At 43.0% G+C, this 27586-nt stretch overlaps 1 protein-coding gene across 1 annotated transcript; it reads left to right on the top strand.

Annotated features, from left to right (window-relative positions):
- Window positions 1-25099, top strand: SKOR1 (SKI family transcriptional corepressor 1). Its single transcript, XM_063925545.1, has 9 exons — window positions 1-93; window positions 4144-5761; window positions 8921-9020; window positions 10382-10492; window positions 12380-12451; window positions 15453-15527; window positions 17328-17402; window positions 18094-18159; window positions 24336-25099. The coding sequence occupies exons 2-9, from the start codon at window positions 4154-4156 to the stop codon at window positions 24443-24445; spliced, it is 2217 nt and encodes a 738-aa protein (XP_063781615.1). The 5' UTR covers window positions 1-93; window positions 4144-4153; the 3' UTR covers window positions 24446-25099.
- The last annotated feature ends 2487 nt before the right edge of the window (window positions 25100-27586 follow it).

Genomic DNA, 27586 nt, shown 5'->3' with positions numbered 1-27586 from the left:
CCACACTCTGCGCCCATAAGAGCGCAATACTAGGGAACGGTGGAAGACAACACTTACCCTGGGGGACACAGAACCCATCCACAGCACACAAGGGTAAGGAATCGCACCTACTCCCGTGCACTATCTATCTATCTATCTATCTATCTATCTATCTATCTATAAAACATTATCTAAACGTTAATTTATTCTTGTCTGTAAAGCCGAATTCTGAGCTTTTCGATCCCTTTTTGTATTTATTAATAATTTGTGTTTTTAAGGGTGTTTTGTAAATAGTATCCCTAAAGGCAAAACAATGCAAAACAAGGTGGAAGAAGGACGCCCATATTTTCAGCAGCGAAATAAAATCCATGCTCATCTTATTCTATGTAATTACAATGAAATCTCCTTCATTATGTGATCTCTTTAAGATAAGCCGCTTTATTGGGCTGAGTCTCCCCTGGTTCCTTGTGTTGGATTTATACTATTGGTACAGTTAAATAAACTAATCTTCTCCGGGATAATCCCTTGTGAAGACTTTAAAAAGGACGAATATCTGGATTTGGAAAAAGCACAAAACGGATTACAAAGAGTGAAGAGAGTATGTTACTGGTAACTTCCATGCCACAGTCTAGTGTCTGATAGCTCCTGAGTGTCTGCCCGATGTGTTCTCACAATTAATAATGCAGATGGTATAGAATTCCCCATAATATATACCCCCGACTATTGCTGAAAATAAAGATACAAACTAATGCAAATGTAATACAGCACGAAAGTATTGAAGCAATATTGTACACATAGATGTGGAAGAATAAAAAGTGGAATTAAACGATTTAGGATAAATGGTGGAGCGTTTTCTGCCTTGTCCATAGGAAATAGCGGATTTTGTTTGACAAGACAGATCAGAGCAATTAAGGTTTGTTTAGGCTCGGTCTTTGCAAACAGCCGAAGGGGAAATATGTGGTGATGTGTGCACAGGGGATGCTGGGTGGGAGAGCACCGACTGGGCATTACATTCTAGCCAGATTGGTGCTTAAATCCGAATTATTATATTTAAATGCATTGTCCAGTGAGAATGGTGGAGAAAAAAAATCAAGCTTGGGGTTAATGTTTGTCCATAGAACAATCTCTAGATCATTTATATGGGCTCTAAAGCTACAAAGGTTTTGAAATAAGTGAGGAACATCTGAGCAGGAGAGAGAGAGAGAGATCATCATAGAGATTGGGGCAGATAGCAGCCTGTGCACGGACCACAGTAGCCAGGTAACAGGATAGCTCCTGTAGAAAGGAAAGGGCCATCTATCATGCAGTAAGTAAGGCTGATGCTGATGTACGCGGGACAGGCTCGCGTGTAGCATTCTCAGGAATGATGATTAGCACCTTCCTGCAGGTAAGTGGTTGGGACATGGGGAGTCAGACAAGTTATCACAGTATAAGGCTGAACATGTGGCAGGAGGGCGAGTTTGGCCAAGAGGCAGAGAGCGGGGTTAGGAGCCTGAATTAGGACACAATGGGAAAGGTGATTGTTATGTAGTTACTGGAGCAAGGACCAGAATTTTCTATTGCACGATTGAAGATTGTAATACATGCTGTAATCGGACAGGTTACTGGAATGCACCATGTTTACATATCAGAAAGGTCTGTTCCTGCCTACGGGAATAGCCGAAATTATCTGAAAGGGAATCTTTATAATTAATGGTAATATTCGTATTAAGGATGACATATACTACTCCCTGCTTTATACAACGATCAGATCAGGGTACATTACATATGTAAATTCCAATAGTTTTAACGTATTTTTAAAGCTGCTTATCACAAAAATACTGCAAATAGGTCGAGTTGATAAACCAAAATGAGTGATATCATTATATTAGACTAAAGTATACACAACGGATTATACCCCCGGAATACCTATAATAATAAACCGATTGTGTCTTTAAAAAATAATAATTATTATTAGCCTGTTCCTTTAATAAAAGTTCGCATTTAGCTGCGGACAGTATTATTCCGAGATATTAAACGTGTATATTTCTATATTCTACCTATGTATTTTATATATAATAACGGCTCATTGATAAGGTGTGAATTGTTTATTCTGCGTGTTTTATCATCACACCATCACTTTCCGGATCGAATCCCTGCATGTTTTATACTCGTTTTACGGTCCCTTCCACTTTGATCCACGACTGTGTTTTCTGTGTTGTTCCCAGCAGTCTCATGTGCACCATAAATATCGTGTTCATTTTTTAAAAATTTCTTTAGAAAGTTCTGTAATCATTTATTTATAAGCGATCCCAGCAGTTCTGAGCAGAGATATAGCTGCTGTACCTTTATGTGTGACCTCAGACCCACAGAACTAGTCCTCTGGGCCCGCACCCTAGGAGCTTGCACTCTAGGAACAAAAGTGACAGAATAGCCCAGTCCATACTGATTACTCAGACAAGCTAAATAACCCAGGTTTTGTATATAGGGTAGTTGACCAGCTAGGAGATGTGGATGGGGGTGGCTTTTGGAAGGCAAGGAACAGGGAACAGCGTTTGGTAATCTCCGATGAAGAGTGACAGTACAACCTAGGAGATATTGGACAGGAAAACTGATATACAGAGAAAGTATCATTTTTTTAAATTATAAAATATATAAGTTTAGATATACAACTAAAACAAAAAACAGTAGAGTATGAATCTTAATAGGCTGAGGCGGATTAAATTGGTCAAAGGCAAGCTGTTAAATAGTTTTGGAAGCAACTCGGACTGAGAATGCTATAATAGTTAAATGATGATGAACGAACACGTCTAATTTTATTCTACATTACATTATTAAATTGATCATTGTCTTCCAGTTAAACCACATTACTACTCCTTGCAGCGGGTCCAGTTCTGTATTGCTATCTCCCTTACCCAGATTTTACAAACCCTAAAATGAATCCGTATCCCTCACTGTATTGTCATCTTTTAGGAAACTTCCCCCTTCACCAAAGAACGATTCTCTAACTAGACAATTTAGGGAATGGAGTTAGTTTATCCGGCACATTTATGCATTTCGTTTTAAATATATTTTAATATTAAATTAAATAAAAGACTATTCCCAAAACTAGCTCTTCCATTATAAATAACCATTATGGCCATTACTACATATTATTTTTAAAATTAATCTAATTTATCTAGTCTTGTGTCTCACATATAAAACAAATTCTAATAGGATTATACACCATCAAATGATCTCATACTTGGATAGAGATGCTCAGAACTATATTCATAATATTGTGTATAGTGGATACTACAGACAGGGGCAATCTATTAATGTAAAATCAACGAGTATATATGACATTATAGACATGGGCAGTGTAGTCATTTAATATTGGGGTGCATAGGGTATATTAAAGACAATGGCAGTGTAGTCTTGTAATATCAGTGTTTATAGATGTTACTACTGTACAATCAAAGGCAGCATACTAATAATCAGTGTGTATATATACTATATATGAGGACTCCTACACTGGAAGTGTGATATTAGTGTATACAGAGGATATTACTGTACACATGTAATATTAGTGTATATAGAATGATACAGACAATGGCACTACACTCATGTAATAACAGTGTGGATAAATGATACTAGAGACAATGGCACTGTAAATGCAATATTTGTGTATAGATGATACTACAATGACACTTTACTCGTATAATAGTGTGTATTGAGGATGCCACAGACAAGGGCACTGTACTCATGTGATAAGTGTGTGTGTATATATGGGATACCAAAGACAAGGGCACTGTACTCATGTAATAAGTGTGTATATATAGCATAATAAAGACAAGGGCGCTGTACTTATGTAATAAATGTATATATAGAATACCAAAGACAATGGTACTGTACTCATGTAATAAGTGTGTGTGTATATATATATATATATATATATATATATATATATATAGAATACGAAAGACAATGGTACTGTACTCATGTAATAAGTGTTTGTATATATAGGATACCATAGACAAGGGTACTGTACTCATGTAATATCAGTGTGTGTACAGTATATAGCGGATACCACAGACAATGACACTTAACTCATGCAAAATCAGTGTGTATACAGTGCGTCACTTATGTGATATTAGTGTGTATATGACAATTCCTAATCCCCAATCTTTTTATTTAACCTTTCAGGGGAGCCAGCATGGAGGGGATAAGCGCCCACAGGGAGCCCAGCTCGCCGCCTAACTCCAAACAGCCCCAGGACAGCAGCCAGCCCTTCTCGGGGACCCTGAAGCCCAACCAGGTGGGAGAGACGTCGCTGTACGGGGTGCCCATCGTGTCCCTGGTGATAGACGGCCAGGAGCGCCTGTGCTTGGCCCAGATCTCCAACACCCTCCTGAAGAGCTACAGCTACAACGAGATCCACAACCGGAGGGTGGCCCTGGGCATCACCTGCGTGCAGTGCACCCCCGTGCAGCTGGAGATCCTGCGCCGGGCCGGGGCCATGCCCATCTCCTCCCGCCGCTGCGGCATGATCACCAAGCGGGAAGCCGAGCGGCTGTGCAAGTCCTTCCTGGGGGAGCACCGGCCGCCCAAGCTCCCGGAGAACTTCGCCTTCGACGTGGTGCACGAGTGCGCCTGGGGCTGCCGGGGCAGCTTCATCCCCGCCCGCTACAACAGCTCCCGGGCCAAGTGCATCAAGTGCGGCTACTGCGGCCTCTACTTCTCCCCCAACAAGTTCATCTTCCACTCGCACCGCGCCCCGGACTCCAAGTACACGCAGCCCGACGCCGCCAACTTCAACAGCTGGAGGCGGCACCTGCGGCTCTCAGACCCCGGGGCCTCGGACGAGCTGGCCCACTCCTGGGAGGACGTCAAGGCCATGTTCAACGGCGGCACCCGCAAGCGGGCCTTCCCCTCCCCGGCCTCCTCCTCCTCCCGCCAGCACCTGGAGCTTGCCCCGCCGCCGCCGCTGCCTCCTCCCCCGGCCAAGAGCCTGCGGGTGTCCGGGGCGGAGGAGGAGCAGGTGGCCCGGAGCTTCCCCCTCATCCCGGTGCCCAGCAAGGGCTTCTCCGGGGTGCTGCACAAGATGACGCCGCCGCTCTTCCCCCCGCCCCCGTACGGATTCCCGGCCTTCGGCCTGTGCGCCAAGAAGGACGACGGCGGCGGCCTGGGGGAGGGCAAGGCTGCGGGGCTGCCCGGGGTCTTCTGGCCGGCGGCCCCTGCCTCCAAAGACTCGGTGTACCCTCCCTTCCCGGTCTTCTGGCCGGCAGCCGGGGCTCTCTCAGTCCCCCCCTACCCCGGTCTGGCCCAGCAGCAGCAAGCCGCCAGCAAGGCCGTGGGGGAGGCGGAGGAAGCGGAGGCCGGCGGGGAGACGCCGGAAGAGAAGGCCCCGGGCCGGGCCCCAGACGAAGAGAGATCCGGGGACGAGGGCCGGCCGGGAGAGACGCTGACGCCCAGGAAGCTGCGCTACATCTCGGCGTTCCGGCCGGTGGTGAAGGCCGCGGAGAGCCTGGCCAAGCTGTACGGGAGCCGGGAGGTGTACGGGCCGGGCCGGCCTGCGCCGGGCTACAGCTCCCCGGACCTGCTGAGTGACACTTCCAGCTACCGCTCCGCTTCCCCCGGCCCTGACACCGCCGACGAGCCCGAGGTCGACGTGGAGTCAGGCCGCTTCCCGGAGGAGGAACCTGCAGCACCGGCCCAGGGACCCTGCTCCAGCGCCTCATCCACCGCATCCGCCCGGGAGGCAGAGGACAGGCGGGGGCAGAGCCCGGGTGACAGCAGCCCGAGGAGTACAGGCGGCTACGAGGTGAGAGAGCCGGGGAGGGGGCAGCCTGCTGCACGGGGGAGGGTCACTGTACTGCACTGCCCCATATACTGTACACACACACACTGCTGCTGCACGGGGAGGGTCATTGCACTACTATTGCACTACACACTCACGTATTTATTTATTAGTGTATGTATGTGTATGTATATATATATATATATATAACACACACATGCACATGCATAGTGTACACAGGGGTCGTTATTATACTGAACTCTATATGTATGCAGAATACACGAGAATGATTAGTATACTAATATATAGTGTTATAATTATTATTGTTATTATTATGCTTTATTTATATGGCGCCACAAAGGATTCGCAGCGCCCAATTACAGAGTACATAAACAAATAAGCAAAACATTGACTTACCGTTCAAGACAATATAGGACAAATACAGGGTACAGTAACATAGCTTTATCAGCAGAAAATACTGAAATAAGTATCCGGGTGACAGAAAACCGAGGGATTTGAGGCCGTCGAAGGGAGTATGGAGTGGAAAATAGTTTAAGTAAGAGAAGAAAATCCACATGAGGGAAGCGTTATAACATAGGGAGGGTTATACCACATGTAATAAGTATGTTACACACGATGAGGGTTATTATGCTACACACCATACATGGGGAGAGTTATTATACTGCACATCATACATGTATGCAGTATACGTACATAAGGAAAGTTACTATACTACATGCCATACATATTTGCAGTATACTACATGCCGTACGTGTGTGTGTGTGTATATATATATATATATATATAAAATACACACCTTATTGCACATCTGAACTCAGAGATTAGGCTATTTATGCATGTAACATCATGCCACAGGCAGATTGCAGCTTGTTTCCGCCATGTATTTGCTGGTTGTGGAGATTTTATGCAGTGTGATCCTAATATTTGTCTTCTGACTTCCCATGCCAGTTCTGTAGCAATAATGTGTTATCATCACTTTTCAGTGATTGTCTCATACATAAGATTACCATAATTTGCTGTATTAATCTGAATTGCAAATAAACACACCAAAAAAAAATATCTCACATCTGTATATGACATATAGTTCAGAAGAACCATGTCAGATCTGTTAATCAACATTTTCTAGGAACATACAAGGTCAGAAAGCAGCCACGTTTTCCCAAGTGCCCATATGAATATTCAGCCTGTGATCCATAGACATCATATTTCCATATCAGCGGTTTTCCACTTTATTTCTGATCCCTGTATTAATAACATTTTTGATGGGTTTACTTGTTTTTTGTTTATTTGTCCAAACTGTATCACGATTTGTATGTAACCTACCACCAGGGTGTATAGTTTTCTCTATCCCAGAGGTTAACAAACGTGGTCCTCAAGGCACCCCAACAGTCCAGATTTTAAGTTTATCCATGCTTGGCCACAGGTGACATAATTAGCACCTTAGTCAATCTGTTTTGACCATCTGTACCATGGATATAACTAAAACCTGGACTGTTGGGGTGGCTTGAGGACCGCGTTTAAGAACCTCTGCACTGATGCAGGTTGTTTGAGAACCTCTGCACTGATGCAGGTTGTATGAGGCAGACAAGCATAGGGAAGCGAATAGAAAGTCTGAGACCACCACTCTAAAGAATACTGCTGTTCTGTAAGGTCCAGACCTTCTGCTATGGGCACCAGGTAGATTATGGTATTGTGCCAACTAATAGACCAGGTGCAGTGTCACAATGGTACAAAACAATAGCTTTGTGTCCAAATGATAACTTGTAATTGCTATATAGATTATGTATGCTGTGGTTCATGCCTTTTTGTTTCTTCAGACTTTAGTGAGCTATTAACAAGTATATTTAAATACAAATCTTGTTGTTGACATTGTATCCAGCATGTGATTGCCACTGTAAACACACATGAATGTTCCTTATACCTCATTTACTAGCATGCAGTATTAATAATATTTTCATGTAATAGCTCCTGCTTTTATTCCATTATGCTTTGTGTGTAATTGTATCATTTCTGGAGAGCAGATAATTATAGAGTAGACCATAACATTTACCTTAGAAATACACAACCGTACCCCAGGAGTTTAACATTGCTTTGTGTTGTCCATTTCTCCCCTAGATTGAGAACACCTGTAAGGTTCCATCTAAGCATATTAACATAGAGTTAATTATCCTGATTAGAGAAAGTTCTTTCATGCTCCGAGGCTGCAGCGTGCTAGGGCGGCCCTTTGAAGAGACTGCGTATATCAGCCTCTTTCTAATGTGGCCAATTTTCTCTGAAGCACTGATAATTATATATAATAAAATGCTTGTCCTCTTTAAGATCCTGTATTATTTACAGATCTTAAAAACAGCATCTGCCATCATCTAACAAAGGTAAATTTATCAGTGGGCTTGAAGAGTCCAGTGAGAGCCTTTTTTGAACAGGGTGGTGGGGGGTATTTATTTATGCAGACTGGCACAGACAGAATAATTAGGGGGCTAAGGTGGTCCAACCCTTTTGAACCGCTGCCCTGTTTTTATTGTATTTTATACTTTAGTTCCTTCCTAAGTTCATCGTGCACTACTTTTTACATGCTGTCATTGCTTGTATTCTAGCACCTAATATTACAAACACGTGCTAAAAAATGTTTGAAACAAGATTGCGCCTGTAAGCCACTCCCACTGTCAGTACTGGTAAATCAGCGCAAGAGTTGCAGTAGGAAAAAATATGGCAGTTTATTATAAACATTTTGCACTTGAAATGTAACGTGTCTCGCCCCGATTTATTAGTCACAGAGTTTTCATAAATGTTTACAGATCTATTATTACAGATATGTTTTAATAATGTCACAATCCGCACAGGGATTATCAGGGATCTTGACTACTGTGGTCTACATTTGTATTCTAGAATATGTCACCTGTTTTATTATTATACCTACAGATCCAATAGAAAGCTACACTAGATCTGAGTAGACTCCCCATGTCCATTATTTGTGTTATTTTCTTGTGCATTCTGTTTCTGCAGATTGATGTGGTCGTCAATAAAAACCCAACCTGATCTTTGCCTTTGTAAACATACTGTAGTCCCTTGTTCATTCTACTTCATATGTTCTAACATATTACTCAGATCCAGAGTCCTGTAAAGTGATGTAACAACCAAATATTCTGCTCTTGTGTCCTGCAGGTTTATACAAAGCAGATGGCGGATGCTCCTCCGACCGTGAAGGGCAATACACCACACCAAGGCCTCCCGACGTCTTATCTCTGCAACCTAGATCCAAATGGTAAGAACGCCAGACTGAGTTACTAAGCTAGTTCATCCAACTTCCTCAGCAAATGGAGTGGGAGGAAGTATGTTGCGTATACACCATGGTATCTGGAATGCTGAAATGTATCTGCTTCTGCCAACGGCAAGTGTCCATGTGCATAGCTGGGTGTCATATGTTTATATTGTTATTAGATTTTAGAGTATTTTAAAGGTCAACACACAATACCCTCGTATATTAGAGATTTGTGTTTGCAGTAATTACTTTCCTTATGTTCCGGTGCTGACCACTACTGTGGGGTGTCTGCACTTATGTCTGTCTGTCTAGTTATCTTGCATCTTACGTTATTTCTCTGTATCTAGATGTCTGTGTCTTTTGGTGCAGCTTTTATCCGTTGAGCTCTCTCTGTTTCTCTCTATTATTTGTCTGTGTATTATTTACCTGTCTCATATTTGTCTCTGTGCACAAATTAATAATTTGCGACTGTTAGCTTGTGTAAGGCGAGAGCATATACGAGTAGACTGTACAACCTGCTGACACAAGCAAAGTACATACACCTTTGTTGGTATAGCTGTCTGTGGAGAAAACCTGTGCGTGCTTACAATGCACATTTTGTGTTTACATAGCCAATAGTTAGGCATTTGGCTAGTCCAATCCCAGAAGCCACATGACAAGGGTGCCGAGACTGCTGTTGCCTAAACTTTGGGAGTAGTTTCTGTTTATGTCAGAGTTTAGTAAATAGAAGCAAGTAATTTGGCATCGATAAGCGGCATGGTATTTCATAAAGAAAATAATAAAAATACTTGCAATTTTCAGGCATCGGCTGATAGCCTTAGAAAATAAAATATATATTGGTTTTAGACAACTGCTGAAAAGACCGTGTCACTGACTTGTTCATTTTGCACAATGTAGGAGTTATTACAGATTAATCAATGTTTAGTTGATTTGGGGTATTGTTAAATTGTGCATTAACAGCCTCAGACCCACAGGACATGGTTATGAGGTATAGCAAATGACAAGTCTTTTTTAATAGGAGCTGTAACTTACAGAAGAAACATTTAATTGTTTCTAGAATCAAAAAACATTATTTACTGTCTTTTTCAATGGGGAGTCGTATTTGCCTGCAGGGCTGACTTGTTCAGCACTCCCCGAGAAATGAGTGCGGAAAAAGTTTTGTTCCTTGTTACAAATGATGAAATCTTGGACAGGTTATAAAATGTGTGTTTGCTGGCATCAATTTGTGGTTTGTTTATCACTATATATCCAAGAGAGCTGAACTGCAGTGAAGGGAGACTCCCAGCTCGCAGTGTAATTATATGTATGTCAAGTGCAGAGTTTGTGCTGGCTTAGAGTTGAAAACTGGTTTATTGCTTTTTAAGAGCAAGATTCAGAAGACAGTCATTCGGCTGGTGAGGATATGGAAAGCAGGAAGCCATTTCAAGACCAAAGGAGCCATTTATCTCACACAAGCCCCTTACACCCTGATAGAGGTAGGTTCTGTCCCGGTCCTATATCTTGCTAATGTTCCTTCTTTACAGATCACGATTGCTCCTTTCCCACTTGTCTAATAAATGAGCGGTTTGTGTTTTACCTCCCGATCCTATAAAATGCACTCATTACCCCATCTTCCTGTTTAATGTCCACATTAATAATACATCTTTGGCACTTCTTATTCACAATCAATGGAAGGAGATTTAAATCAGCAGTAAAACAGCTTGTCCCCTCCAGCTTTCACCAAATAAATATTTAAATAACTGACTCAATTGTTTAAAGAGTGCCGTTTCATTGGAACGCACTGGACTTTTTTTTTATATTGTTTTTCTTAGTACGAAATACAGCAAATACGGCACTTTGTGTATACCTGGTTTTATGCATGATAAGACTTTGTATGCTGTTTAGTTTTGGTGTTTCTAACATAAAGCCACATTTTTTCCAGTAGCAGTAGGCTGATGTCTTACATGGGAACTTAGGGGGTATTTATAAAAACACATGCACAGGAAATGGGCGAAAAAAGAACCGATCTTACAAATGTGCCACGTGCTAACATATGCTGTTGTATGTTATAAATATCACTAATACAAAGCTGTAGGCCCACCAATAAGCTAATCAGGCCAATGCGCAGGTAGATGAGCTGATATGTTTAGATATTGTTTTTAGCACAAGTTTTGCAGGTTATTGTATTATGAAGTGAAAAATGTAATTACAGTAAGAACTAAGTGGACATCTCATTTAAGCAACACGGCGCTTATACTGTATGCTTTTATTGCTTTGCCCTATACTCCTATCTTACTACATGGATAAGTGACAGACAATCTCTGGCAATACAGCATTTGCTGACCTACAAATCTTATGATTCTCATTATCCCCAGAAATTCCCTGGGCCTCCAGCAGCTATGCAGTGCAGCTAGTGGAGGATAGTAGGAGACAGAAGTTCTGCCCGCTTCTCCTAAATTATTATCTAGTCCTTCTAAGTGACTGGCGATTATCTAGACTTCCATATCTTCCTGTGACGAGCACAGAATGACTATAGCCAGTAGGTAAAGTAAATCAGTTCAGTATCGCTATCTCTGCTCCCCTTCCCCTCCTCTAGTTATAGGAGCACATTGTACAGTCTCCATATGCACATCCTTTTCCTCCTCACTGTAAATAATTAGAAAACGTTATATATCATGTTTTAATTCCTATCCATTTTATTGACAAGGAGACCATATATAAATCACCATTATTAATATTTCTGCTCTCTTCCGGTCAGAATAAACCATATCTTACAATTGCTTTTTACCTGGTAAATAACAGTAACCTGCCATGCAGCCTGTATGACTTTAGTGTCACAGGGTCTTCAGGTCACACCGACTGCCAAGGTCTATTTGAAGTAAAGATATTTGGGTAGAAAGTTCGATACAGATCGGGAAAAGCAGTTTTTGTCTTTATTTTCCATGATATATATTATTATAGAAGGCAATAAATGTTGATTACAGGTAGGCTTGTACTCAGATAGTAGTATGAATGTTACATATCAAAATGCCACAGCTTCATTATAAAACATCAGAATATTTATAAATGACAGATCATTTGGTTATCAATTGAAATGGTAAGAAACCAGCACCGTGCAGTGATTACAGTTCATCACAGTGACGTTATACGGGCCCAAATGTCGCCTCATGATGTCACTGCAGTGAAATAAAATATTTATTGCTATTATTAAATATTGGTTGTTTCCTCCTATTCCTTATTTGGGGATAAGATAAGTCACCATACAGCACTGCTTAAGATCGAGCAATATTATTATTTTATTAATATCATGTGCACCATATAGTTGTAAAGGAACGTTTAGTGCTTTCTCTGTAGTAATCGATATACATGCTTTTCACTCACAGGGGAGGGAGACAGTCCTATCGATGTCACCGGGACGCAGTTTGTAGAAAAAGACATTGAAAACATGGCAAAAGGTTAGTGTCGTTTTGTGCCACAGATCCCTAAACAATTCCTCGATGTCTCTAGGAGATGAGCTGTGTATCTTCAGTTAATAGAATTTGGCCGGGTGATTTAGTTAACACAGGCACTGTGTGCAAATGATCTTTGCTGCAAACCAGCTAGTTAATAGGTAACAATTACAATGCCCTAATGATATAGGCCAAACTACAGGATACTGAATACATTCAGAGGCAACAAACTCTAGATGCTTGGCATCAAAACTTGCGGAAACATCCAGATATGTGTCTATCACTCGCTCTGCGTTATGTGGAATTCTTTGTACAAGAATTATTACTACAGTTATCCTTGGAAGACTAATTTTATTATGGTACATCATTGCAGACTATAGCATAACAATAGAAATATATTTATACCGCTGCTTTAAGAGATAGCACCGGATAAATAAACCTGCTCAGGGAAGGAAAATACTAGAGATGAGCGGATTCGGTTTTACTCGGTTCTCAAAACGACATCTTATTGGCTCACGGATGTCACGTGTTTTGGATAGCCAATAAGATTCGGTTTTGAGAACCGAGTAAAACCGAGTAAAACCGAATCCGCTCATCTCTAGAAAATACATGACTAGATCTACTCACCAATGTTAGTCATTTTATTAGTGTGCATCATTGCAGAATAGAGCATAGTAATATAAATAGAACGCTTTTGATAGTTACAGACTTGAAATCAATTCGGCCATAATTGTGTTCACGGAACCACTTAAAGGGTAGACGAGATGGGCCAAGAGGTTCTTATCTGCCATCAAATTCTATGTTTTACTTGGGCATACTCGCCTGTATGCAGAGTTGGCCGTATTTCTGTTACCAGATTGCCCCATTTGCATAGCCCGCAATTCTAGTGACATGCCTTTGCAAAACTTTGCTTATGTGCAAACACACAGTTAGCCCCTTAAGCTGCAAGTAGAGACGCGACTACATTACATCTCCCTATCTCCAGTACTTGCATTTGTTCAGCTCCAGAGCATGTTCAGTATGAAAACACACAAGTCTGATAGTGCTGGGGGGTAGGAGAGGGGAGGGCGGCCCCTCCTTCAGCTCTGGCCGGGACCCAAACACTCACTGTCTGTGCCTTCTGTCAGCGGCTGCGCTGCGTTACACTGTATAGACTCTGGGGCACTGGCGGTGGGTGTAGCGCTGGTGGCGGCATATAATGAGTCAGTGTTTCTCATTGTAATGCCGGTGGCTGTGGGCCCCTTCACCGTGGCGGAACCCGGTGCAATGCACTGGCTGTATCACCGCTAGTTCCGCCACTGAATGTTATGGCCCATAGTAGTATCCTAGTTGTTATGCTCCACAGTAGTGCCTTAGTTCATATTATGTTACAATGTAGGGCTGCCAGTACACATTACGTTACACAGTGCTCCCAATTCACATTATGCCATGCAGTGTCTGCGGTATAGATTATGCCACTATGAAGTACCCCAGTTCATATTATGTCACAGTGTAGTATCCCCCAGTTTACTTATGCCATATTTAGTGCCCTCCATTATAACATCCACTATTCACATCACTCGCTGAAAATGGAATGTCACCCCATACAGGCTGGGCTATGGGTCAGACCCAATTGCTTTGTGGGCAATTCAGGGAGCTTGGTAAACCACTTCATGACCTGGGTCTGGGGCTCCCTAAGTCTCTGGGCCCCATAGCAATGGCTCCCCCTGCACCCACTATATGTCCATGTTCGTGTCAATGTAGGTGTGAGTGTGAAGAGAGCTGTGTTTGTGCATTGATATATGAAGTAAATCTCTTACTCCAAAGCTCATAGGACCCCTCATGAAATCCAGGGGTTAGGTAAATAGTACCTGCCCCCCACCCCCACCCTTTCGGTACCCCTGTATGCAGTTACAGATGTGTCCTCATACACTGTGGCTCCAGTTGCGCCAAATAGCCCCTCTGCGCCGAGTGACTTTCTTGCTCAAAATGTTTGTCTTTCTTGCGTAAATAAAACTGGAAGTAACAAAACTACTCTAGATCTACTGCACTGATCGATTTGATGTACGACACTTGTATATCTGTGTTCGGCTGAGTCTGAATCTGTATATGAAGTGCAACAATGCAGCGGCCGGGTATTTCTCAAACCAAGTTAAGTTGTGCTTCACCAGTGACTTTGTATGTGTGTAAAACAAATTCCTGTGCGGTTACAGTACTGGTACAGTGTCAGTAGCTTCTTGCTGCTCCTTTACTGTGAAGTAGGCATCTAGTACTGTACGGTGTATTGGCACTAGGTGTATGAGGACACATCTGTATATGAAATGTATGTGTCATTCAGCAACAGCTGTATTAGTAGCTTTCTTGTCTTTACACACACGTGTAGCACTTATTGTCCAGGTACAGGTTCTACTACATTTCTGTTTTTGGGACTAAAACAGATTAGAATATCCCAGGTACTTTGCCTATTATGAATTTCCAAGACCCTTTCCTATTATCCTCCTTGAGTTGTGCTTTTCAAACTGTCCAGGCCAAACTACAGTGTGCAGTGATTGTCAGCAGTGTGCTTTATGTATGTATGTATGTATGTATAGTACCACGGCTCTGTTATATCTAATCTGTGCTGGGGCACAGTGCTCAGAGTGCAGTCAGCAATGACTTTATGTTCATTTAGTTTTCTTTTAATTAGTTTTGTTTCTACTGGTTGGCCTCTATGTAAAAAACAGATGTGTGAATGGTAGGAACAAGTGTATTAGAAGGATTATAGAGCTACAACAGTAGGAGCGTTTAGGGGGGAAGATTATTACCAAATAACGGACTGGGGTGATATTCTGTTCATGTGATAGTTGTATAAGAAAGGAAAGTTATCCTATACTCCGTCAGACAATGACAGCGCACATATTTGACACTGTATGACACACAATGCAGAGATGTATCTGTAACATCAAGACAATGCTGCAGATAGGTGATCTGTGGGGTTTGTGTGTTACATGGACGGCTGCCCCCTCTCTGACAGATCATTTTCCTACAGATGAGCTGCAGAAACTGTTAATGGAGCAAATGGATTTAAGAAAAAAACTGGAACGGGAATTTCAAAGCCTGAAAGGTATTTTGCCATCCCACATACCAAGCAGTAACAACGGCAGTCCAATGGACAGTTCTTTGTCAGTGATCATTCTAAATGTTCCATCCACAAACATGACTCTACCATCCAGTTTTCCATATTCCCATTGTGTATTCTTTGTCTGCCCAGGTATTAGATATAATTATGGCTAGGGAGCAGCTTTGAACAGAATCGTCAAACTGAGGATTTCCAACATGTTGGATTTCCCCTACTCCCCCAAATCAGGCAGCGGGAGAATGGGAGATTACCACGATTCTCCTCAGATGTATGGGACCCTTAATGAAGAATAGTTGTTGCTGAAACATAGGAATGCGTTTAATCTGTTGTTATAAATCAGTCTGTGTCATGAAGCCCTGCTGCTTTAAGAGATAGCACCAGATAAATATACCTTCTGCTCTGGGGAGTGAAAATATATGTTAATTGCAAAGTTCTACTCCATGGGTAAATCTACTCACCAGTGTGTGTTTCACCTAAAAAGATCCAAACCTACAACACATTAATCACGTCAAGTTTTTATACCTAAAGCCACTACTTCCTGGGTTGCAGGTTCCCTAGGAGCCCAAACGTACAGACCAGATTTAAATGTGTTATAATCAGTGGGGGCTCCAGAGGTGAGGCTGCAGCGCAGTCCAAAAGTCAGATAGGGGAGCCACACCTACTGCCACCCCAAACGCTACCAAATATCGCCAGGCGGGGCCGCCACTAGTTATAACATGAGTGCTTTCATAGTATGCTATTGGTGTAGTAATGGGATCAGTAGATTTACAGACAGTCGGGATGCCGACTGTCAGTATACGGACAACGGCATCCCGTTCGTCAGTATGCCGGCTGCGGGGTGATTGCAAAGAGTCCGCTTGTGGGCATGCTGCGCTCGCCATGCTGTGGGCTTGGTGGTTCGCTGCGCTCTCCACAGGTGTTATTCCCATTCTAAGGGTGTCATGGACACCCACGAGTGGGAATAGCCCTGTTAGCTGGGATTTCGGCTGTCAGCATTGTCAGCGGTCGGGATCCCGGCGCCGGTATCCTGACCTCTGTGACCCCGACTACCGGCAACTTGACTGCATACTGTAGTAATCAGGAGACTGGCGGAAAGCAGAAATACGAGAACACTGTCAAACAGCATGATGACTTACAGCCAGAAACAAGGATCTTAATCATTAGGCCACAGTAATAAGGTGAATAAGGCTATAATAAAACCACATAATACCAACTAAAGGGGTGGGCGAAATAGTGTAAAACACATTTTAGGCAGTATAGTTTTTGTGTACTGTATATGAGCCAGATCTCAAATACAAGACTGGTAGGGAGCCCAGCTGCATCCCCTTTCCCCTATATGCCACATAGACCATGCTATGGAGATTACCTTTACCTGGCTGGTCACAGCCTGCTTTCCATCATGGGTAGTAACCTATTGAACTTCTGATTAATGGAAACAGACTGCATGTAAGCTAAGGGATGCAATTGATGGGAAATAAACTGCAAAACCTTTGAATCAAAAGTCTGACTTTTACATGAAGGAAATTGCATTTATTTTATTAAATTCCATCATTTTGCTGCTTGCAAAACTTGTTGCCTGAGATAGCTGCCTCCGGTTAGTGCACCCCTGGCTGTGTGATATAAGGCCCTATAGAGTCCCCTGGCTCCACAGTCTGGAACGGCTCTAGAGTGTCAGGTGGTATAACGAACCACAATGACTTGGGAATATTGTGTTCATTTCACCAACATTCCATGCTTATGTTACAGGGAAATATGTGTGTTCCTAATCTTACCTCTCTCTGTCAGACAATTTCCAGGACCAGATGAAGAGAGAGTTGGCGTACAGGGAAGAGATGGTCCAGCAGCTGCAGATTGTCAGAGGTAAGCTACTCTGCAGTCCTGCCCTCGTCTGACGCTGTTTACAATCAGCTCAGTTGCCTAGGTTTAAATGCAAGGTAATTTAACAATTATTTTTACTTATTTAATATCCTCTGATTAGCCTGAACATCGCAAACAAGCCTGGCTCAGGCCTTGCAGGCACCATTACCAAACAGTGATTGAACTCCTCTGCACACTAATTTGCATGGGTTTCTAAATTAAAAATCGAGGCGTAAAATTACCTGCGTGTTAATGCCTACGATTGTGTTTAATTCTACCCATATCCATCTGCCTCCCAGCGCAAAATCACAGGCAGCGTCCCTACTGTAACTCACTTCTAACAAACTGCTCCGCGTTATCTGCTGGAAGAGGCGGCTGTTAACCCCGTCTTGCCTGTTTCACTGTTCTCTTCCATATGTGTGTGTATAGGTATATATAAATATATAATGTATGTATATGTGTGTATACAGTAAATACACATCAATATGTGTTATATAATCCATTGTGCCTTTTGGCCCTAGAATTTATTAGAATCCCCTCCCAGTCAGACAGCACTTTATAGCGTTCTACACAGTGATCACACACGCTGGTATAGATGTGAAGAGAGTGTCCTCACTGGCAAACAATGGGTTTAGCGCTTGGAGAAGAGTCTGTCATTGAGTATGAGAATCTAAAGTCTCTATTCTTTCCCCAGACACCTTGTGTAATGAACTGGATCAAGAGAGGAAAGCACGCTATGCCATCCAGCAGAAATTAAAAGGTATTAGCAAAGGAGATAAGAGAAAAAGTATGTCACAGAGTAATTTAACCTGTATAGAAAGTGTGCATATAGCGCAAGCCTTGCTGCACCAACACTGTTTATATATGGTGAGATCCGAGAGGCATTCTGAAACACTGTATAGACAGAGCAATTTATATAGTGTGTGTATGTATGTACATATAAAGGGCAGGATGTATTAAGATACATCGCCGCTTATCGCAGCAATGTTGATCGCATATGTACTAATATATGCTATCAATATCGCAATGCGGTGACGGAGGCCCCCAGCGATACTTATGAGGTGGTCTGTGGGGGGTCTCCGTCACCTCCCAGGGGTCTCCGCACGCCGGGAAGCAGCGGCAGGCTGTCCCCGGCGCCGCCTCCTCCTCCCTGCAGCGGGAAGGACCTCCGGCTGCGTTGCTAGGGGGAGGAGGAGATTACCTTCCGGTACCTGGGCTGCCTGGAGGAAGGTATGCCGGGGATGAGGGGGGTCGGCGTCTGCGGCGGGTTGTGGCGGTCGGCGATAAGAAGCCCATAGGCTTCTATAGGATATCTCCATCCAGAGATGGCGATACCCTGGACAGCGAAAAACCAGCGGTAGGGTCTTAGTACATTTGAAAATGCGGTAAAACCCCCGTTTTCGGAGGTTTTATCCGCATTTTTCCTTAAGTACATCCCGCCCAAAGTCACCAAATCCTGCAGACTCTGAAAGGACCAGCACTCACGTTTAGTAGGATGAGGAAGTATTTATTAATAAAGAAACATCATTGTGGAATACAGTTCACAAAGTGTGACCAACAATTGTTTCCACCACCTCCTTGTGGTTTTTCTCAGGGACCTGTATAGTAAATATACATATAGAGCATAGGTAACTGCACTGAAACACTGTACACTCGAAGCAATCTGTAGTATTTCTATGTATACTTATGGAGAATGTCATAGCGCCGAAACAGTGTTACTCAGAGCTATGTAAAGAATACAGAAATCTCCCACATACGGAACAATGAGGGGAAAACTGAAATAAAAAAGCCAGAGTCTGCAGAACCGTGTGATACTGCGCTCGGTCTGCATAGATATTGGACACAGAGCTATTGGCAGAGTACCCAGAGGTGCTGGTGCTGAGTTGGATGCCTGTACATGTATAGATAGTTTATTCAGGTCCTTATGCTGGATACATCTGAAGATACTTCCAGTGCTGCAACAGCAATTTCTACACAGTGTTTAGTCTAGGTGTACTTACACCCATGGGCACAGCTAGGGTTAGCCAGGCGGGACATGTACCCTCAGGTGAGAGGGATGGTGGCGTTAGCAGGGGACCCAGAGTGCAGCTGCGATGCTGTGCAACTGGAGAGCAAGGAGGGCAGGCCAGCACCCTCCCGGTGGCAGTGCCCAGCTGCGACCTATGCCACAGAGGGGATTTAGTTATGTGACCGGCAGTCAGGAGCCCACCGGTCACCTTACCGACGACTACATCCCACCTTGTTATGGAGACTACCTTTACCTGGCTGGTCACAGCCTGCTTTCAAGTCTTCATGGCTAGTAACCTATTGCACTTTTTATTCGTGGAAACAGATTGCATGTAAGCCAGGGGAAGTCATTGACTGGAAATAAAATGCAAAACCTTTGAATCAAAAGGATGACTTTTATATGAAGGAAATTGCATTTATTTTAAATTTATTGCCATCATTTTGCTGATTGCAAGCAGTGCTTTGCAGCAAGAAAGTGTACAACCCCTGTCTCCCTTGTCTGTCTGTGTCCTCACTGTGGTGGGTATAGTTTATGGTAGGTAATAAGGGGGGAGTGGTTAATGATTAAAAGTCTTTATAAAACTGAGGGATATAATTGGGAGTTTAATGCTGCCTGTAGTATATGACGGTCACTAATGCTGTCCATATGATATACTCCCTGTGGTCATATTGCCACTGGAATGGGCATGGGGGGTTGGGCGCCATGATGAGTTTTTGCCACAGGTGACAGGCTAGCTTCACCTCTGCTTACACCCAACCAGGTCAAAAGAAAAGCTTTATGAAACTGGTTTAAATAGCGAAAAACACATATGCTAATAGGTTTGAATTAAATAATAAAGCTTTATAATACAGCAGGTATAATTTTCTTGCTAGTATACAAATTAAAGAAGCAAATATTGGGGCAGATGCATTAACCTGGAGAAGGCATAAGGAAGTGATATACAAGTGATAAATGCAAGGTGATACACGCACCAGCCAATCAGCTCCAATATGTAAATTAACAGTTAGGAGCTGATTGGCTGGTGCATTATCACCTTGCACTTAACACTGCTTTATCACTGGTTTATCACTTCCTTATGCCTTCTACAGGTTAATACACCTACCCCATTATTCCTAAATCACCTGCATCAGTCATGATCGGAAGCAGCTAGCCAGTGCTGGAAATCCTCATCAGTGTGTGTTGGCATCAGCCCTCAGGCACCTGGAAGTGATACTGCCACTAACAGGTGTACCTGTGTCTCTGCGCTTGTCTGCCTGTCGTTATTAGGCTATTATGTCTATATTGTACTCAGACTGCGTTCCACTTCCTCTTCACTCCGCCTTTTTGACACGTAACAATCACAGAGGTGCAAGTGTCAGACCTGCATATGGACATAAATGTACTGATTTTTTATGCTAAGCAAATGGACATACACCCAATTTAGCATCAGCCCAAAGACTCTACATAAGCAATGTGGTGAGAGCACAAAGACTACACGGAGAGCAATGCGGTGAGAGCACAAAGACTATACACTGCAGGAAAATCTTTTTAAATTTCCAGACTTTAATTTAATTCCCCCCATAGAACCTAGCACGGGTCCTTTTACACAGGGAACAGAAATATTTAGTATCCCAAAAACAGGGGATCCTTTGAAAGTATAAAGCGCCAGAGCCACACCATCTTCCATATAACTGGAGGATCACGTTATAAGAATAAACTATAAAAATCCAGTAAAAATAAATAAAATGCTAAACAGCAAACTAGAGAAAAAAAGTAAATAAATGCTGTGTGATTACAGCTGCAGTCTCCATCTGGAATTATAAAACATTTCCTGTACAGTCAGTTGTCAAAATGACAATGCAAAGAAAGCGGCTGTGTGCAGAAATAATGATGTAAAGAAAGCGGCTGTGTGCAGAAATAATGATGATGTAAAGAAAGCGGCTTTGTGCAGAAATGATGATGTAAAGAAAGCGGCTGTGTGCAGAAATGATGATGTAAAGAAAGCGGCTGTGTGCAGAAATGATGATGTAAAGAAAGCGGCTGTGTGCAGAAATGATGATGTAAAGAAAGCGGCTGTGTGCAGAAATGATGATGTAAAGAAAGCGGCTGTGTGCAGAAATGATGATGTAAAGAAAGCGGCTGTGTGCAGAAATGATGATGTCAAGAAAGCGGCTGAGTGCAGAAATGATGATGTCAAGAAAGCGGCTGTGTGCAGAAATGATGATGTAAAGAAAGCGGCTGTGTGCAGAAATGATGATGTAAAGAAAGCGGCTGTGTGCAGAAATAATGATGTAAAGAAAGCGGCTGTGTGCAGAAAACATTGCCATTGCTTTCACCTCAACTGTACCCAGCAAACAGGTTCAAGAGACAGCAAGCCCTATTGCACTGAGATGACCTTTTTTTGTTTATCAAATAAAAAAACCTAACAAAAACTCAGGTCTTTTGTGTTCGTGGCCCCCGTGAGAGAGACTTGATTAGTGTGGAATATTAAGCACAAGTACCAAAGGCTTCGGCTGCTAATTGATCTGTTTCTTGATGCGTGAGAAAATGTGATATGTTAGTGAGGCCTGTGGACCAAGTCTGGTGGATTTGATTTTGGTTGTTGACTAAAATAAAAGTCTGCACTCCCTTAATACCCTGACCACTCACATAACATGGGGGGTCATTCCGAGTTGATCGCTCGCTAGCTACTTTTTGCAGCAGTGCGAATGCATAGTCGCTGCCCACTGGGGAGTGTATATTTGCTATGGAAGGGTGCGATCGCATGTGCAGCCGAGCGGTACAAAAATAGTTTGTGCAGTTTCTGAGTAACTCAGAACTTACTTGCCGCTGCGATCACTTCAGCCTGTCCGGTTCCGGAATTGACGTCAGACACCCACCCTGCAAACGCTTGGACACTCCTGCATTTTCCCAAACACTCCCAGAAAACGGTCAGTTGACACCCATAAACGCCTTCTTCCTGTCAATCTCCTTGCGATCGGCTGTGCGAATGGATTCTTCGTTAAATCCATCGCACAGCAACGATCTGCTTTGTACCCGTACGACGCGCCTGCGCATTGCGGTGCATACGCATGTGCAGTAGTGACCTGATTGCTGCGCTGTGAAAAAACGGCAACGTGCGATCAGGTTGGAATGACCCCCATAATTCACTCTAAAACTTGTGCTCCATGATGGACAGCAAAACTCTTGTCCCTTGTGTTTCTTTGTGTTCCTTCAAAATAAAATGCTTTAGACTATATGACTTTTCATATTATACTAGCAGAGGTCTATAAGCAGATTTCGCAACCACTATGTTCAGCTTAATATTTAACCACTTGCCTGGCATGGTCGCAACAGATGTGACTACACCAGGCTGGACTTTCCATGACATGGTCGCAGCTGATGCGAGCAATCAGAAATGCCCACTCAGATGGGCCTGCCAGCCCTTCTGCACTCGCCGTGGCTTTAACCCAGTGTATCCCAGCTAGCTACAGTGATCAGTGTATGTTGGCTACAGTGCTCGGGCAGCCCTGGAGCATCCCCTCACCCGGCGGCTGCAAAGACTGAAACCCTCCCTCCTTCCTCCTGTCCCGATCATTCTGTGCAGTGCAGTGATCGGTCATCAGAGAAAAGAAGCAGCGGAGCTCTGCCCTCCCATCCTGACTCCTCCCTCTGGCCAGGTAGCCCAGCGTCACCCCCTCCTGCTGGCATCAGAAAAAAAACATGCCTGCGGCTCTGCGCTTCCCCTGTCCTGATCACTGTGGCCAGCAGTGATTGGGCAGCCCAGCATCAATCCACATCTCTCCTCCCACCTTACCGCCATCATCTGTGATGGTCGCGATGTTTATCGATCTTCTGATTTTGATGATCCAATGTTCCCATGTTTGATTTTTCTTTTCTTCAAATATTAAAATAATCTTTTCTTTTTTTTTCCTAATAAAAGCGTTGTGGATAAGTTTAAATACATGTTCTTCACCTAATTCACTCATAAAAAAACACATTTTCGTGAAAAAAAATTAGCCAGTTAAGTGGTTAATGTTTACCGACCACTCCTGATGTCTTTTGTGGGTATAGATGAGCTGATTCCAAGCTGGGACTGAGAGGAAAGCATAGCAAAAGTAAATTTGTACCTGGAACAAAACATGCATTTTATTTGTATGCAGGTTACACACTGCAGGTGCCCACAAATGCTGGACATCTTTATTCTTACACTGCTCTATAGGTTCCAGCTAGGACCCGGCCCCTCCTGGAGCTAAATCTCTCTACACATTTTACATATGCTCCTACCAGCAGTGCAGGTTTTGCCCAGGTGCAGTTATGGCCCCCACACATCTATGCAGCGATTGCCCAACCCTGCCGGAAATGCTGATCTACTGCGTGGATCTGACGAATGTTCGGGATCAGGGGATTAGAGTTTTTAAACATGTTTAATACATACTTCCCTACATTTGAAGCCCGGAAAGGAGATGCAGCTAGGCGGAGATGGGGGCAGAGTCGGGCCAGTTGAGTCATTAAGCCCCGTCCCTCATGGTAAAATGCAGGGATTTGCTCATTTTTGCGTAGGGGATCGGGATTCTGTTACCTTAGAATTGAGCCATTAGGCCCCTCCCCAGTGCCGCAGATTGCTGTTATTATTCTCCCCATTCTGTCTACTTCTCTAGCAAGTGGGTGGGATGAGGGAGGGGTGGCTACTCTTCCGGGGGTTAAGGGGACTACCCGAAAAATCGTGCGTCTTCCACAGGTTCCAGGAGAGTATGGTTTAATACCTCCGATCACCCAGCCGCCGGGGGATCGGGGCATTGGCCCAATATATTTTAGATGTATGGGGGCCATTACTCCTATATTTTGCTTTGCTTCCAACTTGAAATCAGCCTCACTGTTTGTCTAGCAGTAATTGTTATGTTACACGGCTGCTTTCACTTATCCTTCTGAAACCGTGTAACATATTTATGCACTTTCTGACTTTTCAGATGCTGACACGAAGACTCTCCACAGAGAACTGTTCCTTCAGACCTCCAATCCTGCCCCACTCAGTTACATCTGGGCTCCACGGAAGTTGATGTATCCTCCAGCCCCCTGAAAAAGATGGGGATGTGGAATAATCCCAGCACAAAACAAGCCATTTCCTGTCTGTGGGAAAGAGAACACGTGTGTGTGTGAAACGCCGGGGAGTTTTCCCCGGGACCATTGGCGAACTTGTAAATATTGTACAGTAGGAAACAGGACGTCAGTGCACTGAGGAATCTGAGCCAGGAGTGATCCACAGATCAACCGTGTATTATAAGGCTTTGTGAATAAATGACACATATATATATAATATAAATATATATAAATATATATATATAAACAGACTCTTGCAAAAAAAGTCCAATGTATTAAATGTTTTACGATTTAATTTTTATTCTGTATGTTTCCACTAAACCTCAGTAGTACCCGAGAGGGTGTTCCGCTGGCACCAGAAGTGTGGCACTCGGGGTTATTGGTGGTAGACTGGCCATGTGCAATGGATATCTATGTACTGTGATTCTTATTAAAGCAGTATTTTTTTAAGTTCTTTGAATTATTTTCTATATTTATTTGATCTCACCATCTTTTGTATTTTGGACGATGTTATAACAGCACTTTAAGGAGAAATCCGCCAATTTGTGTACAAAACAGAAAAGCAGTTTGTTCTATAGGAAAAAAAAAATCTGTATAAATGAATTTTTCTGTTAAATAAATCAAACTTGCAGTATATGATTCATTTGTACATCAGATGGTACAGGAGCGTGTTTCATGGACTGTTGCATTAGACCTGCGTCATACTGATCTGTTTCGGGGTGAGTATTCTTAAGTGTTATGCCCACTGTTCTTGTCCCATTGCTTGTACACATTTTAAGGATATAGATGGGGTATAAAGGCAGTATTCAGGCGTGTAACGGAGGTAGTGAGAGCTCACTGAGGACACACACACACACATCTACTTCTACACTATGGTGACAACTCTAAATATTTCCGAACTAACATCTCATGTTTATTAGATATGTGCACCGACCCGTGTGTTTTGGATCTGTATTAACTTTGTGTTTTGGTTTTGCCAAAACTGCCCTCACGTGTTTTGGTCTTGATTTTGGCTCTGTATTTTTTTTTAAACAAAATTATAAAAACAGCTAAAATCACATAATTTGTGCCTTTTTTTTTTTTTAGTCTTACAGTATTAATAACCTCACTAATATTTACTTCCAGTCATTTTTGACCATGTCACAGCTCACAACATTCTTTTCATCCAGTTTTGCCCAAAGGCTGCAGCGAACTGGCTGGATAAAACAGAGCAGCGGCACAAACACATGGCAGTTTATAGCACATCTATTAAACATTTCCACACAGCAGTGGCAGAAAAGAAAAGTGATGCAAGATGGAATTCTCCTTGGGCTCTCCCATCCACCCTTATGTTGGATATTAAAAAGGACATGCACCGTTTAACAAACCAAGAACTTCAGCAACAGGGACTGTCACTTTTGTGGCTGAAATGCTTGTTTTGTTTGGGCCCCCACAAAACAGTTTTTTGGAAGGACTACCACTGATCACTAATGAGGTAGTTGATGATGAGGGTGTCAATTACAAATTATTAATTTTGTAGAATACATTTCTTGAACTCGTTGCAAATGAAGAAACATGAAGGAGGTGCCTAGATGGTTAACGTCCCTACCTCTACTAACTTTAGCCTCACAAATAGAGCAGATGCCTTCACAAATGTCAGGATTTGAGTTAAAAGTAACCCCACACCCAAGAGGTGACTTTTTGGTTGTATGCCCAGGCATCACAATGGCTTTCTTTTTTATCATGGGCAAGAACTGTTGCTACTGGTGGCTGGCTTACACAAACAACATCATCATCAACATCCTCATCATCCTCATTAGCGTTAGATAGTATACAAATATCCCCCCATCCTGTTCCACTTCCACACAAGCATCCTCAATTTCTATTATGTCATCATCACTATCTTTACTTGTACTGCTTATCCATATATTTGCAGATGGTGCAGAAATGGTGGAAGAAGGCTTCTCTACCCAGACAGTGGGGCAAATGTATTAGGCCTGGAGAAGTGATAAAGAAGTGATAAGTGGAATGTGATAAGTAACCAGCCAATCATTACGGGTTTGAAAAAGGACAGTTAGGAGCTAATTGGCTGGTGCGTTATCACCTTGTGTTTATTACTGCTTTATCATTTCTTTATCCCTTCTCCTGGCTTAATACATCTGCCCCAGTGTGAGAAATGCACTGAGACTCATCGATAGCTAACATGGACACTCCTAGAGTTGTGATTTGTGAACATACAGTTTGTTCTTCAGCCTTAGTGTTCCTTTTTTGGGGGGCACTGATTTGTTGGTTTTTGATGTGACACCTCTACACCTTTTTTTAACAGTGTGAAAGATTTTGATTTCAGGTGCCCTTTCCTAAACTTTCTGCCTTATGGACCACCCAGCCACACCATTACTACTTGGTAGCTTCTCCTGCTTTTTTATCAACTGATTGTGTTCCATATCGATTTAGTGCTTATATTTATGTGAAAGTAGTGGGGTACAGCACCTAAAGTACACACATTTTGTACTTTAAAAAAAGAAAGGGGGATAGGTAGGGCTGCGCTGTGGTTACTTAATTAGCTTCAGCTGCTCTGATAATCAAAGAAATAAGTTAAAAGAAGGCAGAGCGCTTGTATATCGTAATGGACGCATTACCTAAAAAATAAAAGTGGGTTAAACAATATAATAATGTTTAAGCTCTTTTTTGAACACTTGTGTGAAAGGACTTAAGGAAACGGGGTATCCAAGTTTGTGCCGACAATATGCGGGGTTCGAGCCGCAGCTGGAGATGGTCTGCTGTTTTGGGATTGATCTGTCCCTAACTCTCCCTACCTGCTTTCAAGCAGTCTGTCGGCTGGTAACCTCCGTTCTCCATCCTCAGTGCCGTGCAGTTAAGCTCCCCGGTGGTTTGCGTTGACGTCACTGTCCTAATGCCGCTGTGTCGTAAGCATGTTCCAACGCGTTTCTGGCCGTAGCCCTTTGTCAAGGAGGGAGGGTTAGGGACAGATCAATCTCAAAACAGCAGACCATCTCCAGCTGCGGCTCGAACCCAGCATATTGTCGGCACAAACTTGGATACCCCGTACCACCCGCATTTCCTTAAGTACTTTCACACAAGTGTTCAAAAAAGAGCTTAAACATTGTTATATTGTTTAACC

This window comes from Pseudophryne corroboree, chromosome 6, assembly GCF_028390025.1.
Source record: "Pseudophryne corroboree isolate aPseCor3 chromosome 6, aPseCor3.hap2, whole genome shotgun sequence".
NCBI lineage: Eukaryota > Metazoa > Chordata > Amphibia > Anura > Myobatrachidae > Pseudophryne > Pseudophryne corroboree.
Note: the sequence above shows the minus strand (reverse complement) of the source record. Positions and strands in the feature narration are given on the sequence as shown.

Coding starts and splice junctions, on each gene's coding strand:
- SKOR1 (XM_063925545.1), top strand. CDS start 4,154: ATGGAGGGGATAAGCGCCCACAGGGAGCCCAGCTCGCCGCCTAACTCC. Junction 12,452..15,452: donor CATTGAAAACATGGCAAAAG/GTTAGTGTCGTT, acceptor ATTTTCCTACAG/ATGAGCTGCAGAAACTGTTA. Junction 17,403..18,093: donor GCAGCTGCAGATTGTCAGAG/GTAAGCTACTCT, acceptor TTCTTTCCCCAG/ACACCTTGTGTAATGAACTG.